Source organism: Hyla sarda, chromosome 6 (assembly GCF_029499605.1).
Source record: "Hyla sarda isolate aHylSar1 chromosome 6, aHylSar1.hap1, whole genome shotgun sequence".
Classification (NCBI taxonomy): domain Eukaryota; kingdom Metazoa; phylum Chordata; class Amphibia; order Anura; family Hylidae; genus Hyla; species Hyla sarda.
In genome coordinates this window covers 255032596-255051514 of record NC_079194.1, presented here as the reverse complement: position 1 = coordinate 255051514, position 18919 = coordinate 255032596, and the positions used below count along the sequence as shown (strand labels likewise).

General features: G+C 43.9%; 1 protein-coding gene across 4 annotated transcripts in view; it reads left to right on the top strand.

Moving 5' to 3' along the window:
• Positions 1 to 18919, top strand: part of CDHR5 (cadherin related family member 5) — a 137863-nt gene that overhangs the window by 94422 nt on the left and 24522 nt on the right. For 2 of the 4 annotated variants that reach the window (XM_056526999.1, XM_056527000.1), the window contains one exon: positions 11271 to 12209. In XM_056526999.1, the coding sequence (XP_056382974.1) occupies positions 11271 to 12209 (939 nt within the window). The remainder of the gene's footprint in view (positions 1 to 11270; positions 12210 to 18919) is intronic. The other 2 variants (XM_056527002.1, XM_056527001.1) reach the window with 2 other exon arrangements.

Below are 18919 nucleotides of genomic sequence, written 5' to 3'. Positions count from 1 at the left end.
TATGATTTTTAAAAGGTGAGGAGGAAAAAATGAAATTGCAAAAACGGAAAAATGCTGGGGATTCTTCTCAAGTGGAAGGTGCCCCTTTAGGAGGAGGAAACGCAGAGGGAGGATGAAAATAAAATAGAAAAATGCAAAAAAGAAACCGATGCACAGAAATGCGAAAATGTGATGTGGCACAAGAGTTTTGCACAACTAAAGAGTTAACTAGCCAGCAACATGATGTATTATGCTGGGCAGGAGATATACATTCTATATATCCCACCCAGGAAGAACATATCGTAAACCAGGAAACTGTATAGAGTGCTGGTTTACTGTAACCAAGCGCTATGTGCTGGCAATGAAATAAAAAATGTATTCATATTAGACACGAAGGGGAAATTTCTGTTTCCATAGGCACTTTGGTCTTCAGTGTCCTTGGGGAGGCTCCAGAAGTGGTGCGTCTAGATACATTGGTTGACTTGTTAGGAGAGGAAGAAGTAACAGTACATAGAGGAATTCCTAGGTGAGGTCAATCCTCATTCTGTCCCCTTGTCCCCTGGTAGCAACTTAGATTTATTTCATTCTAAAATTCGGGTAGATGTGAAGGCTCTTATGTATCCCTCGAATCCCTGCAACCTCACAGATGGGGAATGGTTGATGCTTGATGCTTTGATAAAAGAGATAACATAGTGATATAAAAAACGGGCAAAGGTGGCAATATTGTCTTCATGTTCAAAAATGATTATCTTTATGAAGCCCACTAGGTGACCCCCATGTACGTTTGCAGGGAAATCAGACAGAAAAAATTGGCAGACAGGTTGATTCTTTTGTGTCCCACACCCGCCCAATGGTACTTTCTACAGATGGTGCATAAGTACCCCTTTAACAATAGACATCTAGTTACATCTGAGTTTTGGAAGCCCACAGCCTGCAGTTCTCTCCTTCACTTCAGTAGCTACTGTGCCAACTTGCGCTCCGGCTGTACCCCCTGGCCGTGAGCACATTGTTCCTCTCCCTTCCCCAGCTGGCGGGGCTGGGATTCGCATTGCGGGACGCGCCCGCATGCGAACCCCATCGCGTCACTCAGTCCTCTGCTTCTTCCTCTCAGCTCCGGCGCGCGTGCCCATGCCGGAGCTCTTAGATTTAAAGGGCCAGTGCGCCCGTAATTATGGTTTGCACCTGTCACACACTTATAAGTTTCTGCACCTCCCACATACCTTTGCTGGATCTTTGTTTGCCCCAGTGCCTTAGTGGAAGCATTATACTGTGTTTCCTTGCCGTGTACCAGACCTAGTATTCCGTTACCTGACCGTGCACCTTGCTGCCTGCCTACTGACCTTCAGCTACGTTTCTGTTTACGCTGCTGTGTCGCCTTCCCTGACCTCCTGCTATCCAGACTACGTTCTGTCTCTTCCTTTCTGTACCTCGTATCACCCCAGCTGCCTATGTGGTTGAGTCGTGCCAGGGGTAGCCACCTGGGTGCCGTCTGCCGCAGCAAGACCATCCCGCTTTGCAGCGGGCTCTGGTGAAAACCAGCGGCACCATAGACTCTGGCTCGCTGGCACAGCCTGCTTCATCTGCCACACAGGTTCAGCGGATCTACTACCTCTCATGTTCCAGACTACTGTGGTCAAGCAAATCTACTTTCCCCCGAGTGCCAGTCGACTGGGGTGAGTCTTACAGCTACCATCCTACCCAAGTATAAACTGCGGTCCTGTACAGGCATTTTTTTTAGTTTGCATCAGATTAATAATCAGGAGAATATTTTTGACGAACTGACGAACTGAATATATATTGCGGGCCACAGGATATCCTAGAAAATATTGAAAAAAGCACTAGAGAGCTTTTAAACAGGATAGGAGAAAACTCCTGTTTAATCCCTTAAAGGGGTACTCTGGTGGAAAAAAATTAAATCAACTGGTGCCAGAAAGATTTGTAAATTTCTTCTATAAAAAATCTTAATCCTTCCAGTACTTATCAGCTGCTGTATACTCCTGAGGAAGTTGAGCTGTTCTTTTCTCTCTGCTGACACCTCTGTCCATGTCAGGAACTGTCCGGAGCAGGAGAGGTTTGCTATGGTGATTTGTTCCTACTCTGAACAGTTCCTGACACGGAGGTGTCAGCAGAGAGCACTGTGATCAGACTGAAAAGAACTACACAACTTAATCTGTAGTAAACACAGTGGCGTTGCTAGGGTTGGTGTCACCCGGTGCGGTAGAAAATGGTGTCACCCCCATACCCCCCCCCCCCCTCAGTAAGTTTTTAGCCTGTTGTGACAGACACCACTGGTGTAGCGCATTGTGAGAAATTCCAGTATAATAATCAGATATTCCAGTTGCCACAGAATGGGAAAGTGTTAAAGAAGTTTTCACCATTGAAATATACAGCTCCCAGAATTACTTAAAGGGGTACTCCACTGGAAAACATTTACTTTTATATCAACTGGTGCCAGAAAGTTAAACAGATTTTTAAATTACTTCTATTTAAAATCTTAATACTTACAGTACTTATAAGCTGGTGTATGCTCCACAGGAAGTTGTGTAGTTCTTTCCAGTCTGACCACAGTGCTATTTGCTGACACCTCTGTCCATGTCAGGAACTGTCCAGAGCAGGATAGGTTTGCTATGGGGATTTGCTCCTACTATGGACAGTTCTTGACATGGACAGAGGTGTCAGCACAGAGCACTGTGGTCAGACAGAAAATAAATTAAAAAGGAAAATAACTTCCTGTGAATCGCTTATACAGCAGCTAATAAGTACTGGAAGGATTAAGATTTTTAAATAGAAGTAATTTACAAATCTGTTTAACTTTGTAGCACCAGCTGATTAAAAAAAAATCTTTTCCAGTAGAGTACCCCTTTGAGCAGTGGTGAGGTTATGCTGGGAGTTGTAGTTTCACTGACCTAACTGTAGAACTGACAAGTGACTACAGCTCTGATGTAGAGAGGAGAATGTACAATGGTATCAGTGACTACAGGTGACATCTTCTCTATAGTGAGGAGAATACACAATATCTGACTACAGGTGACGTCTTCTCTATAGTGAGGAGAATACACAATGACATCAGTGACTACAGGTGACGTCTTCTCTATAGTGTGGAGAATACACAATGATATCAGTGATTACAGGTGACGTCTTCTTTATAGTGAAGAGAATGTACAATGATATCAGTGACTACAGGTGACGTCTTCTCTATAGTGAGGAGAATACACAATATCAGTGATTACAGGTGACGTCTTCTCTATAGTGAGGCGAATACACAATGATATCAGTGACTACAGGTGACGTCTTCTCTATAGTGAGGAGAATGTACAATGATATCAGTGACTACAGGTGACGTCTTCTCTATAGTCTTCCCTTATCTAATTCGGATGGTACATACCGCCAGGACTTGTTCCAGCTAAAACTTCTGTCTGTAGAATGTGACGCCCAGACGTCTCCTCACTATGTCAGCGCATTCTCATCCTCTATATGAAAACAATTATTATTATAAACCTGAGAGACACTGTATCTTCTAAATATAATACTACTATACACTATACTCTTTGATTATAAACCTTCCATACACTGTACCCTCTGAATATAATACTACCACACACTGTACATTCTGAATATAATACCATCACATACTGTACCCTCTGAATATAAATCTGCCACATACTGTACCCCTGAATATAATACCGCCACACACTGTACCCACTGAATATAATACTACCACATACTGTACCCTCTGAATATAATACTACCACAAACTGCGCCCTCTGAATATAAATCTGCCACATACTGTACCCTCTGAATATAAATCTGCCACATACTGTACCCTCTGAATATAAATTTGCCACATATTGTACCCCTGAATATAATACCGCCACATACTGTACCCTCTGAATATAATACTACCACCCACTGCGCCCTCTGAATATAATAATTAGAGATGAGCAAACTACAGTAAATTCAACTCGTCACAAACTTCTCTGCTCGGCAGTTGATAACTTTTCCTGCATAAATTAGTTCAGCTTTCAGGTGCTCCGGTGGGCTGGAACTGCCGAGCCGAGCCGAGAAGTTTGTGACGAATCGAATTTACTGCAAGTTCGCTCATCTCTAATAATACTACCACAAACTGCGCCCTCTGAATATAATACTACCACAAACTGCGCCCTCTGAATATAACGTTGCCATACAGTGCACCCTCTGAATATAATACCACAACCGCAGTAACACCCCTCAACATCCGTTAGCTGATGCTATTACCACGGGAGGGTGGTATTGGTGGTGTTGCTAGTGGATGATGGGGGTGCTACTACTCGGGGGGTGTTGCTGGAGGATGATGAGGGTGCTACTAGCCATCCCCCCTGGCAGTATCATCCCCATCATCCATCGGCAGGATCATCCTCCTGGCAGGAGCACCGCCATCATCCACCATCAGGATCTGCTGATGGAGGTGCTGCTGGGGGGGGGGGGGTGTTGCTGGTGGATGATGAGGGTGCTACTGCCAGGGGGGGGAGCATTAGGTAGGCAGCAGTTCCCCCACATTAGGTAGGTCGCAGTTTCCCCACATTAGGTAGCATCTATTCCCCACATTAGGCAGCATAGATTCCCCACATTTGGTACCAGTTCCCCCACATTAGGTAGGTACCAGTTACCCTACATTAGGTAGCAATTTCCCCACATTAGGTAGCACAGATTCCCCACATTAGGTAGCACAGATTCCCCACATTAGGTAGCAATTTCCCCACATTAGGTAGCACAGATTCCCCACATAAGGTAGCATACACTCCCCACATAAGGTAGCATAGACTCCCCACACTTGGTAGTAGTTTCCCCACATTAGGCCGCAGGTTCCCTTGCAGGTTCCCCACAATAGATTGCTGGTTATACCACCCCCCCCCCCCCCCCACACACACACACACACAAAAAAAAACACATACAACACAGAGAGACTCACACACAAATACACACACACAGTCAGAGAGACACACACTCACAGTCACACACACATGCACACAGTCACACACACACACAGAGTCACACAGTCACACACACACAGAGTCTCATACACACACAGAGTCTCACACACACAAACATAGATAGAGACAGACACACACACTCACCCATCCAGCGCAGCGCTCCTTCTCACCGGGCGCCGTGCGAGTGACGTAACTGATGTCCTCCTGCGCGGCCATACGGTGTGACGTCAGGCCGGCGCAGACGTGGAAGCGGAGGCCGGGCACAATGCTGGTGAAGGTGAGGGGGGGTGTGATGATGGACGGGCGCACAGTGCAGGAGAAAGAGGGGGGTTGCTGATGGACTGGCACACACAGCGCGGGGGGGGGGGTTGTGCTGACGGATGGGAGGCCGGTCGGGCACCGACGGGGGAGGTGGTGTCTGTGTAGCTGGGGGGGTGCGGCTACGGAGCGTCTTGGTGTCACCCCATTAGGTTGGTGTCACCCGGTGCGGGCCGCACCCCCCGCACCCGGGTCGCAACGCTACTGAGTAAACAGCAGCTGATAAGTACTGGATGGATTAAGATTTTTTTATAAAAGTAATTTACAAATCTGTTAAAATTTCTGGAATCTGTTGATATGAAAAAAATTGTTTTTCACTGGAGTACCCCATTAATGACGCTTTCATTTTTTCCTCCTCGCATTTTAAAATCCATAACTCTTCCCATTTTTCATAAATTTTCCATCTATAGGGTTGTTTGCACGACTAATTGTACTTTGTAATGACATCAATCATTTTACAATAAAATGTGTATGTTTTCAAGCTGTAAACTTTGCGGTAAAATATTTTTCTTTATTCTGTGGGTCAATACGATTAAAATGATACCCATGTGTATAGAATTTTTATTGCTCTGCTTTAAAAAAAATAAAAAAAAAGTTCAAAATACAGGGCTGTATGAGTGGTCATTTTTTTCACCATGATCTGTAGTTTTTTTTTTTTTTTTTGGTGGAACGACTTTTGCGTATATGTGACTTTTTTAATCATTTTTTATTAAGTTTTTTTTGGACTGTCATGTGACCAAAAAGCATTGATTTCAAACTTTTTTTTATGTTTTACGCCGTTTACCGTACAGGATCATTAACATTATATTTTGATAGTTCAGACATTTACACATGCACCAATACCAAATATGTTTATTAATTTTTTTTTTACAGTTGTGGTCTCTATATAACTGTGGCCATCCATATGTTGGAAAACTACAATGGCTGTCTAGGCATACTGGGAGTTGTAGTTTAGCAACATCTGGAGGACCACAGTTTGAAGACCACTGCGTAGTGGTCTCTAAACTGTGGCACTCTATATGTTGGAAAACTACAACTCCCAGCATACCCAGACAGCCAACTTTTTTTTTTTTTTTTGGGGGGGGAGGGGGGGGGCATATGCGTCCATGCCACCAGCAACTGTTCTGTGTTCTGTGGTCCGTACCCCATGTGCAGATTGTCCTGAGTGCTGATCAGTGATTTATTACTGATCAGAACTTTTTTCGGGGGGGCGGGCATATATATTTTTTTTGCTTTTTGGGGGGGGAGGGGGGGGGGGGTTGCAAAAAAATACCTGTACTGCAAAAACAGCCTACAGTAGATGTAAAAAGCACCCTGAAGGCTTTTTGCTGGAGGAGGCATACGCCTTGAGCTTGCCTCCAACAGCAAGACCGCCAATGAGGGAGAGGAGAAAGACCCCACATTTCTTCCTCCTCCCCTAGTCATCATCCAGTGATGATGAGCCCCCAGAAGGTGGCTCCACAGGGCAATGCCAGTAGAGGTCCCCCATACTAGTGACCCTGTTCCCTATATAATTCACTTTGTCTCTCCATATACAGTGGGGCAAAAAACTATTTAGTCAGCCACCAATTGTGTAAGTTCTCCCACTTAAAAAGATGAGAGAGGCCTGTAATTTTCATCATAGGTATACCTCAACTATAAGAGACATAATGAGAAAAAAAATCCATAAAATCACATTGTCTGATTTTTAAAGAATTTATTTGCAAATTATGGTGAAAAATAAGTATTTGGTCACCGACAAACAAGCAGGATTTCCGGCTCTCACAGACCTGTAACTTCTTTTTTAAGAGTCTCCTCTGTCCTCCACTCGTTACCTGTACAAGGTACGTTACCTGTTTGAATTTGTTATCAGTATAAAAGACACCTGTCCACCACCTCAAACAGTCACACTCCAAACTCCACTATGGCCAAGACCAAAGAGCTGTCGAAGGACACCAGAAACAAAATTGTAGACCTGCACCAGGCTGGGAAGACTAAATCTGCAATAGGCAAGCAGCTTGGTGTGAAGAAATTAACTGTGGGAGCAATTATTAGAAAATGGAAGACATACAAGACCACTGATAATCTCCCTCGATCTGGGGCTCCACGCAAGATCTCACCCTGTGGTGTCAAAATGATCACAATAACAATGAGCAAAAATCCCAGAACCACAGGGGGGGAGCTAGTGAATGACCTGCACAGATCTGGGACCAAAGTAACAAAGGCTACCATCAGTAAAATACTACGCCGACAGGAACTCAAATCATGCAGTGCCAGACATGTCCCGCTGCTTAAGCCAGTACATGTCCGGGCCTGTCTGAAGTTTGCTAGAAAGCATTTGGATGATCCAGAAGAGTATTGGGAGAATGTTATATGGTCAGATGAAACCAAAGTAGAACTTTTTGGTAAAAACTCAACTTGTCATGTTTGGAGGAGAAAGAATGCTGAGTTGCATCCAAAAAACACCATACCTACTGTGAAGCATGGGGTGGAAACATCATGCCTTGGGGCTTTTTCTGCTAAGTGACCAGGATGACTGATCCGTGTAAAGGAAAGAATGAATAGGGCTATGTTTTGTGAGATTTTGAGTGAAAACCTCCTTCCATCAGCAAGGGCATTAAAGATGAAACATGGCTGGGTCTTTCAGCATGACAATGATCCCAAACACATTGCCTGGGCAATGAAGGAGTGGCTTTGAAAGAAGCATTTCAAGGTCCTGGAGTGGCCTAGCAAGTCTCAATATCTCAACCCCATAGAAAACCTTTGGAGGGAGTTGAAAGTCTGTGTTGCCCAGCTATAGCCCCAAAATATCACTGCTCTAGAGGAGATCTGTATGGAGGAATGGGACAAAATTCCAGCAACAGTATGTGGAAACCTTGTGAAGACTTACAGAAAACGTTTGACCTCTGTCATTGCCAACAAAGGGTATATAACAAAGTATTGAGATGAACTTTTGTTATTGACCAAATATTTATTTTCCACCATATTTGCAAATAAATTCTTAAAAAATCAGACAATGTGATTTTATGGATTTTTTTTCTTATTATGTCTCTTATAGTTGAGGTATACCTATGATGAAAATTACAGGCCTCTCCTTTTTAAGTGGGAGAACTTGCACAATTGGTGGCTGACTAAATACTTTTTTGCCCCACTGTATATGGAGAGACAAAGTGAATTATATAGGGAACAGGGTCACTAGTATGGGGGACCTCTACTGGCATTGCCCTGTGGAGCCACCTTCTGGGGTGACCCTGCCTGGATCCCAGTCTGGACGGTAATGAGCCACTGATTTCTGGGTTTGTTGGCCCCGCAGTCCTCACTGAAATGGACTTTACATATTTTTTTTTTCAATGAGGACTTCAGTGTCAATTTGATGGCGGCTCAAACAAACTTTTGCACCCTGATGCTTTCTTGTGCACATGGCAGAATTCCACAGTCCATAGTACGCATAGACATTTCTATTCTTTCTGCGGAGTCCACACAGAAATGCATTGCCATTTATGAGAAAGCGCACTTCTGCGCACTCATAGCATCTTCTGCCAGCGCTCCGTTGTCGGAGGAATGTCCGCACTGAGATTTTCCGTGCGGACATTCCACCGTCTGAACATAGCCTCAGCCGCCCTTATGCAAATAACTAATCTAAGTCTCATATTTGCATGGTGCTCTCTCCCCCTTCCGGATCCTTGTCTTATTTCAAGGCAACAGTTTAGGGCCACATATAGGGTATTTCTGTAGCCGGGAGAAATTGTTTTACAAATTTTGGGGGGCTTTTTCTCCTTTTACCACTTTTGAAAATGAAAAAATTGGGCCTACAACAGCATGTTGGTTTAAAAAACATTTTTTTTTACACTAACATGCTGGGTTTTTCCTTTATTTTTTATTTTTACAAGAGGTAAAAGGAGGAAAAAAAACTAAATTAAGTTATGTAATTTCTCACGAGTACGGAAATACTCGTGGGCGTAAAGTGCTCTGCATGTGCACAACATGGCTCAGGAGTGAGAGAGTACCATGCACATTTGAGGTCTAAATTGGGGATTTGCACAGGGGTGGCTGATTGTACCAGAGGTTCTGACACAAAAACATTTTTTTTTTACAAAAACCCACATGTGAACCCATTTTGGAAACTACACCCCTCAAGGACTCTAACAAGGGATGCAGTAAGCATTTACACACCACAGGTGTCTGACAGATTTTTGGAACAGTGGTCCTTGAAAATGAAACATTTTATTTTTCATTTGCACAGCCCACTGTTCAAAATGAAAATGCACGTGGCCCCCGACTTCAATTCCAGCCAAACTTTCTCTTATGAGCCCTGTAGTGGGCTTGCAGAGCACTTTACATCCACATATGGGGTATTTCCATACTCAGAAATGGGGTTACATTTTTTGGGGGGGGCTTTTTCTCCTTTTAGCCTTTGTAAAAATGGGAAAAAAAATGGGGCTGCAAGAACCTGTGGAGATTTTGAGTTTTCCACTTTGTTGCTATTCCTGTCTCTTACCTCCCTTTGGCATGCAGGACCGAGCTTCTTGTACAGAATTGGAGAGCCAGGCTATACATGATGATTGCCGATAGTACTGATTAGTACTAAAATATTACATAGTACTGAACAGTACATAGCAATCTAATGATTGCTATTAAAAGTCCCATATGGGGGCTTAAAAAGTGTTAAAAATAATTGAGAAGAAAAGAAAAGTGCACTGCATAAAAACGACACTCCACAAAATGTTGGTTTTCTTTTATATTTCCTCACACAAATATTGTGTGTTTTTTTTTTTTTTTTTGGTTGCGCCATACATTTATATAGCTTTAACTCACCTTTTTTGTTCCCTTGTAGCCCCCAGTATAAGGGTGCCCCGTCTTTGGCCAGAGATCACCAGGTTACTGACAGTCTGCTTTTCAGAGCTGTAGATGTGAAATCACAGTGCCGCTCTGCCAATCAATGGCTGCAGTTATGTCCTGCCTTAGTCAGTGATTCTGTGTAGAAATAGAAATAAAAAAAGAAGGCCCAGAGGAGGTGCCTTGTGCGTTACCCTTGAATAAACCGACAGGTGGGGAGGGGAGTCGAAGACTCTACAAAATGGCTGCTCAATTTGAGCGTATAATAAATACGCATGTAGCCTCAATTAGAGGTGTGTAAAATTCTGTGCAAGCCCAAGGTCTCAGGAGGCAACCAAAGGAGATCCTGAAGTGGAGTTCAAGGGATAGAAAAACAGACCTTGATCGCCCTAGGCGCCCAGGTGTCCAGTGGAAAATATCACAACCAAATAGAGGATGTGACTAAAAGTTCTTGTTCACTGAATAAAATAGAACAAGGTAAAAACAAGAACGCGTTTCGTGGTATAGCAACCCCTTCATCAGATTGAAAGTGATTGGCACATGGCACTGTCAGTTGTCCTGGCTACAGACTCTATGGTATGCAGCTTTGGGAAAAGCAATGTCACCAGCCGCAGATAGGGCGCCCTAATACCGGAGGCTGCGGGGGAGCAATTAAGGTAAGGTAAGGCTTTTACTGTTTTATTGAGCAGCCTTGGCAAATTAGTTTAATAAAAGTTTTCACTAGACAACCCTTTTAACTTAATGTTATTTGACTATTGTTAGCAAGATTTGAGCATATTTTCAGAACAAAGGAGTATGGGTTAAGCCTCCACATAAATATTCAACCTCCGTGGAAAGTCTTGTAACATGCAGTCATAAAATGTTACATATCTTTTTGATTATATCTGTAATACCACTGCTACTACAGCTGTGACCAGTGCATGACTTAGAAAATAGAAAATAACTTCAATGTAATGCACATAGCACATCATTTTAACATAGTATAAAGATGACATAGCTTCATGTTTAATAAGCATCTAAAATTAGGTTTGGTCCATTGATTTATGAATACTGAAATTATTAATATATTCATAGGGGAAATCACATTGCAGAAGATTATAAATATGATGTACAGTAAACAGTACAATAAATATAATTAAATATAAGTATGTTATGATAATACTGTGAAATATCTACTTTTTTGTACAGTACTCATCATTACTACCACCACAACAACTCCCTCTACTCAAACAACAACAAGGACTCCTATAGGAACAGATACAACTATAACTACAACTCCCTCTTCTCGGACAACAGCAATCACTACTAGAGGAACAGGCACTACTACAACTACAACTCCCTCTACTCGGACAACAGCAATCACTACTAGAGGAACAGGCACTACTAAAACTACAACTCCCTCTACTCGGACAACAGCAATCACTACTAGAGGAACAGGCACTACTAAAACTACAACTCCCTCCACTCGGACAACAGCAATTACCACTAAAGGAACAGGTACCACAACAACTACAACTCCCTCTACTCGGACAACAGCAAGTACCACTAAAGGAACAGGTGCCACAACAACTACAACTCCCTCTACTCGGACAACAGCAATTACCACTAAAGGAACAGGTACCACAACAACTACAACTCCCTCTACTCGGACAACAGCAATTACCACTAAAGGAACAGGTACCACCACAACCACAACTCCCTCTACTCGGACAACAGCAATTACCACTAAAGGAACAGGTACCACCACAACCACAACTCCCTCTACTCGGACAACAGCAATTACCACTAAAGGAACAGGTACCACCACAACCACAACTCCCTCTACTCGGACAACAGCAAGTCCCACTAAAGGAACAGGTACCACCACAACCACAACTGTCTCTACTCGGACAACAGCAAGTACCACTAAAGGAACAGGTACCACTATAACAACAACTCCCTCAACTCGGACAACAGCAAGTACCACTAAAGGAACGGGTACCACTACAACTACAACTTCTTTTACTCAGACAACAACAAGCTCCACCACAGGGACAGAAATTACTACAGGAAGTACTAACACTGGTACAGGCAGCACTACAAGTACAACACCTGGGACAGGCAGTACAACTAAATATCCAGAGCCAGGTATTACCATAACTACCACAATAAAGAGTACATATTATCTTCACACAAGCACCATTACACACTCCTATGTTAGCATAAGCAGTAATAGTATGTTACATACCACATCACAGAATACCTATCATTCCAGATTAATTTTAAGAATAAGCTGTGATGCATGCACTTGATAGAGAGCGAAAATATAGCGATAGATATATATTTCTAGCAATTGTTTTCCCTCTATGGTGCATTGCAAACATTATTCCAACTCTTGAGCTGCATCTCTGATTTCCTGACCTTAGTTTCAGGATGGGCATGTACTACCTGCTATGATGGATGGTTTTCTGTTAGCCCATTCCCACTGCGAAATTTCCGTCATAAAATTCCAATCTAAAAATTCCGCCAGAACATTGAACTTGCCCAATGTTCTGTTGGAATCCACGCCACAGACATTCTTCCGGTCACAGATTCTGTTGCATGAACCCATCCTTAGGAGCACAGCACCCTGTCCACTCCCACAGTTGTGCTTATTTCGAATGCTGTAGTAGAGGGTCCTGAGTGAGCTCTTCATATTCTCCTAACCTCAATACTTTCATCATCCCCACAGCTCTATTAGACTATATTTGGCAACTTTTGAGAAGTGACAGCAGAGAGCTCCCTTCATGCAATTCATTATCTGGTGCAAGGAATGCAGAATTTTTTTTTTTCAACATACAGTATGTACAATTTATTTATATAGGACAAGACCCAACATACCCCATTTGAGTCAAATCCCAAACAAATACAGATACCCTAAATACAGACCCAGCCCATTACCTTTAAATAAATACAGGCACGGGAGCAGATCCCTAAACAAATATAGACACCAGGTCCTTGGAACACAAAAATAGGACCATAAATCAAAACAGACTCTATGCCAGACCCCTAAACTAATTCAGACCCCATAAAAATATAGATCCTAGACCAGCCCTGCTCGGAGTAGGACAGTGGATAATTCGGCACCCAGGTGACCAGGGGATTCTGGCATGGATACTGAGCGTGCCTACCCGGTCACCGGACCGGTATTCTCTGCCACTGCAGAGTTGTGTTCTCAAACTACCTACCAAGGTTTCTAGCGTCATCCCCCATGCAGTATTTACTAAGTAGGACTGTTACCACATACCGGACACTTCGGGAAATACCAATCCATGGTGTATATTTTTGGGGGTGTCCCTTTAATTATGTATTACTTTGAGTATTGCCGACATTGGCAACAATTTATAGCTGGGTTACTACACATCAGGTTTTATGATGGTTAATTGCTCTCCTCTTGTTATTTGTCTTGGAACTAGTGCGGTGCATTATTATTTTTGTGCGCATTATATTTGAAGTACATTTCCCCTGATGAAGTGCGAGTGACTGCTATGACTAGGTCCCTCTCATGGAAACACGTTGGGACAGGGACAGTGTTTTTGACCTAGTATTTATGAGTTGAGCAACTGGTTATTTGCCGTTATGTCTCGTATATTAGTTGGTTACCACTAATGCTATATACATGATCTACATCTAACAACACATGTATGAGTAACCTATAGGATATTATTTAGTCACTAAGATATTGTTTTTTTTTTCGTTACTACACTATTTTGCTTAATTATTTATTAAAAGTTAAGTTGGACCTCTATATAAACAACCTTGGGGATGTAGGCCCCCTCAGGGAAACCCTGAATAAAGACCCTCCGGTCTAAAACTTATCTTTTAATATTTTTCAACTAATAATTAAAGGTGCTCATTTGCCATCAGGTGGCAGTGTGCCATCAGGTGGCAGTACCTCACACTCTTGAAAAAGCCAGTTCCTACTGGCGAAACGTTGAGTCAGAGGATAATAGATTTTAGCTCAATCCCGGTCTTTGAAATTGGTTGGACCACTGAGATGCGTGATGCCAAGTCTGTAGACAGCATCAGAGCAGAATACTGCAAACACATCTCTGCGGTCATTACATCCAAGCATAGCATGCTACAGAACCGAAATATAACAAATAAGGGATTGTAATTTTAATCACACACTGCCACCTGATGGCAAATGAGCTCCTTTAATTATTAGTTGAAAAATATTAAAAGTTAAGTTTTAGACCGGAGGGTCTTTATTCAGGGTTTCCCTGAGGGGACCTACATCCCCAAGGTTGTTTATATAGCTCTAGTAGCCCATAGATCCTCCAGGGGGTATTTTTGTTAGTTAAGTTGGACCTCTGTCCATTAGGGACAATAGATTTATGGTTTACCCAATTGACTTGACTCTCTCAGGATGTCTCCCTTTGTCTTCCTTGGAGAGTTGGAAAACATAAATAGGAACTGGCTGCTTTTTAGTGATATGTCTCTAAACAGTGCAATGGCCAAGTATAGTGGGACAGATGCATCTGATAAGTAGAGAAATATAAATTTAACTTCAACTAGATATAGATAGATAAATAGATAGATGGATATGCAATGTTTATGGTCTGCAAATACTATTGATTTAGGCCTCTGTGGCTGCCATGTTTGTGCACATATTACACACCTAGACAGGGTTTAACAGGAGATAGTGAAAGTGAAAGCACATATTTACAATAAAGGGATTTGATTATTGCCTGTAAAATTCCCCTATGACAGGTAAAAGTGTAGGAAAAAGGTGAAAAAGCTTTTAATGACTAAGCTATAATAGAAAAGGACCCCTAAATTCTTATTAATGGGGGAGATTTATCATAACCTGTGCAGAGAAAAAGTTGCCCAGTTGCCCATAGCAACCAATCACATTTCTTCTTTCATTTTTAACAAGGCCTCTGCAAAATGAAAGAAGCGATCTGATTGGTTGCTATGGGCAACTCAGCAACTTTTCCTCTGCACAGGTTTTGATAAACCTCCCCCATTGTGTACATTTTTGAATACAGACTGTCATGTTAGTAGCAGAGGCTCTGAATTGGCTCGAGGTTCTGATAAGTGATATATCTGATAAGTCCTATCCCTAGGACCATAATAAAGCCCTGCCAACCTCCAGGCTGACAGTGTTAGGCTATGGGATAAGGCACATTTTTGTGTTACCTAAGACACCAGGTCGTGCTTCAAGGGGAGAATCCTGAATTTTGCCTGTTGACCGTTTCTTTTTACCCCTTTTTTTTTTTCACTTTGGTTTTCGTGGACATGCACCAAATTTATCATTTGGTGCAAGTTGTTAGTAATTTTGGCTCAAATGTTGAAATCAGCTGTTTACAGAGCCTTTTATACAGAACTTACCCCCACAGAGGAGGCGTATTTTACCCTGTAGAGCAGCCATTTCGGAGTCCCTCCTGTAGTATATCAGCAAGCGACATGAGGTATTTTCTTTTGTGGGGTTTATAGCCACCATGTGCAATGGATTTTATTTTCAACTTGAGTAGTTTTGTTTTTTTTTTGTTTTTTTTACTTTAGTGCAGTGGTCTTCAACCTGCGGACCTCCAGATGTTGCAAAACTACAATTCCCAGCATGCCCAGACAGCCGTTGGCTGTCTGGGCATGCTGGGAGTTGTAGTTTTGCAACATCTGGAGGTCCGCAGGTTGGAGACCACTGCTTTAGTGCTTACCTTTCCTGAACCTGTGTCCAATGCTGACTACACGGAGGGTGAAGGTTCCTCAGAGACAACTATGTCGCAGGATAGTATTGAGCAGCCCTGGAGGCGTCGCTGCTTTCCCCAAAAAAATGTTTTTATGTATTTTGACGCCTTTACATTTTCTCACATTGGTAAGTGTGTTTTCCATGTGCAAAATTTCTTGGCGGGGATTTGCGCCAAAAAAACGGGATTTGCGCAAAAAATGCACCAAAGATCGATTGGCGCAAATGATGAATTACTGACCAAAGTTGAAATCATACACAGGACCGTGTGATTTTGAGAAAGTTGTAAAAATGACAGTGGAGATGATGCACCAAACTTTGGCGCAAAAAGACACTGCGCCAAAGTATTGCGCCAAAGTTACGTGAAAAAAACCCATAAATCCATTGATAAATACCCCCCTATGTCCAGAAATCTGGATATTGACACAGATCTGGAAGACTGAACAGACTCGACTTCATGCTGAATGCTTAACCTCTTAAGGACCAATGACGTTGTGGAACATCATGGCACCCTGGGCCTAAAGGACCAATGACGTTCCACAACGTCATGGCGTTTTCCGGTCTCTGCCGCTCGCCGGGCAAAGATCGGAACCAGATGCCTGCTGAAATCCTTCAGCAGGCATCCAGGGCAAACGCCGGGGGGGGCCATGTAGGCCCCCCATGTCGGCGATCGCCGCAAATCGCAAGGGAAATCGCTCTTGCGATCTGCGGCGATACCGGGCTGATCGGGTCTCTGGGACCCGACCGCCCGGTAATTTCGCATGATCCCGGCTGTCACAGACAGCCAGGACCATGCTGGAGCCTAGGAGCGAGGTGGCAAGCCTGCCACCTCCTCCGATCCCCTGCGATCCGTCGGTTAACTAACCGACCAATCGCAGGGGGGGGGGGGCGGTTACTTCCTCCCGTCCTGCCCGGCCCCTTGAAGTCCGGAGAGGACGGGAGGAAGACCGGAGGACGCGGCGGGGGACGGGGGAGTGCTGGGGACTGGCCCCCGGTACTTACCTCGTCCCTGAAGACCCGGATCCCGGCGATGAAGACGGCGGCGACAGATGAGTAGATCTTCAGCCGCGGTCGGGCCCTTTACAGCAATGCACGTCGCCGTAAAGCGACATGCATTGCTGTAATGGGACCTTGTAAACTACAACTCCCAGCATGCCCAGACAGCCCTTGGCGTCTGGGCATGCTGGGAGTTGTAGTTTTGCAACATCTGGAGGTCCACAGTTTGGAGACCACTGTGCCCTTCCAGATGTTGCAAAACTACACATCCTCAGCATGCCCTTACTGTCCAGGCATGCTGGGAGTTGTAGTTCTGTAACATCTGGCCCTTCGTTGCAGAACTACAACTCCCAGCATGCCTGGACAGTTTTGGCATACTGGGAGTTGTAGTTTTGCAACATCTGGAAGGGTACAGATTGGGAACCACTGTATTAGTGGTCTGCAAACTGTAGTCCTCCAGATGTTGCAAAACTACAACTCCAAGCATGCTGGGAGTTGTAGTTCGGCAACATCTGGCTCTAAAGATGTTGCCGAACTACTACTCCCAGCATGCCTGAGAATGCTGGGAGTTGTGGTTTTGCAACAACAGGAGGCACACTGGTTGGGAAACATTGTCTGTTTCCTAACTCAGTGTTTCCCAACCCGTGTGCCTCCAGCTGTTGCAAAACTATAACTACCAGCATGCACTGATGGACTGTGCATGCTGGGAGTTGTAGTTTTGCAACAGCTGGAGGTCCCCCCCCCCCCCTGTGAATGTACAGGGTACACTCACATGGGCAGGGGCTTACAGTGAGTATCAGGCTGCAAGTTTGCGATGCAGCAAATTTTGCGCGGCAGCTCAAACTCGCTGTAATCCCCCGCCCGTGTGACTGTACCCTAAAAACACTACACTACACTAACACAAAATAAAATAAAAAGTAAAAAACACTACATATACACATACCCCTACACAGCCCCCCTCCCCTCCCCAATAAAAATGAAAAACGTCTGGTACGCCACTGTTTCCAAAATGGAGCCTCCAGCTGTTGCAAAACAACAACTCCCAGTATTGCCAGACAGCCGTTAACTGTCCAGGCATGCTGGGAGTTTTGCAACAGCTGGAGGCACCCTGTTTGGGAATCACTGGCGTAGAATACCCCTATGTCCACCCCTATGCAAATCCCTAATTCAGGCCTCAAATGCGCATGGCGCTCTCTCACTTTGGATCCCTGTCGTATTTCAAGGTAACAGTTTAGGGTCACATATGGGGTATCGCCGTACTCGGGAGAAATTGCCTAACAAATTTTGGGGGGCTTTTTCTCCTTTCACCCCTTATGAAAAGGTGAAGTTGGGGGGTTTACACCAGCATTTTAGTGGAAAAAAAAAATTTTTTTACACTAACATGCTGGTGTTGCCCCATACTTTTCATTTTGACAAGAGGTAAAAGGGTAAAAAGCCCCCCAAAATTTGTAATGCAATTTCTCCCGACTACGGAGATACCCCATATGTGGGCGCAAAGTGCTCTGGGGGCGCACAACAAGGCCCAGAAGGGAGAGTGCGCCATGTACATTTGAGGTGATTTGCACAGGGCTGGCTGATTGTTACAGCGGTTTTGACAAACGCAAAAAAAACAAAACCCCACATGTGACCCCATTTCGGAAACTACACCCCTCACGGAATGTAATGAGGGGTGCAGTGAGAATTTACACCCCACTGGTGTCTGACAGATCTTTGGAACAGTGGGCTGTGCAAATTAAAAATGTTGTACAGACCACTGTTCCAAAGATCTGACAGACACCAATGGGGGGTAAATGCTCACTGTACCCCTTGTTACGTTCCTCAAGGGGTCTAGTTTCCAAAATGGTATGCCATGTGGGGGTTATTTTGCTGTCCTGGCACCATAGGGGCTTCCTAAATGCGACATGCCCCCCAAGCAAAATTTGCTCTCAAGAAGCCAAATATGACTCCTTCTCTTCTGAGCATTGTAGTTCGCCCGAAGTGCGCTTCAGGTCAACTTATGGGGTACCTCCATACTCAGAAGAGATGGGGTTCCAAATTTTGGGGGGTATTTTCTGCTATTAACCCTTGCAAAAATGTGAAATTTGGGGGGGAAACACACATTTTAGTGAAAAATTTTTTTTTCACGTATGCAAAA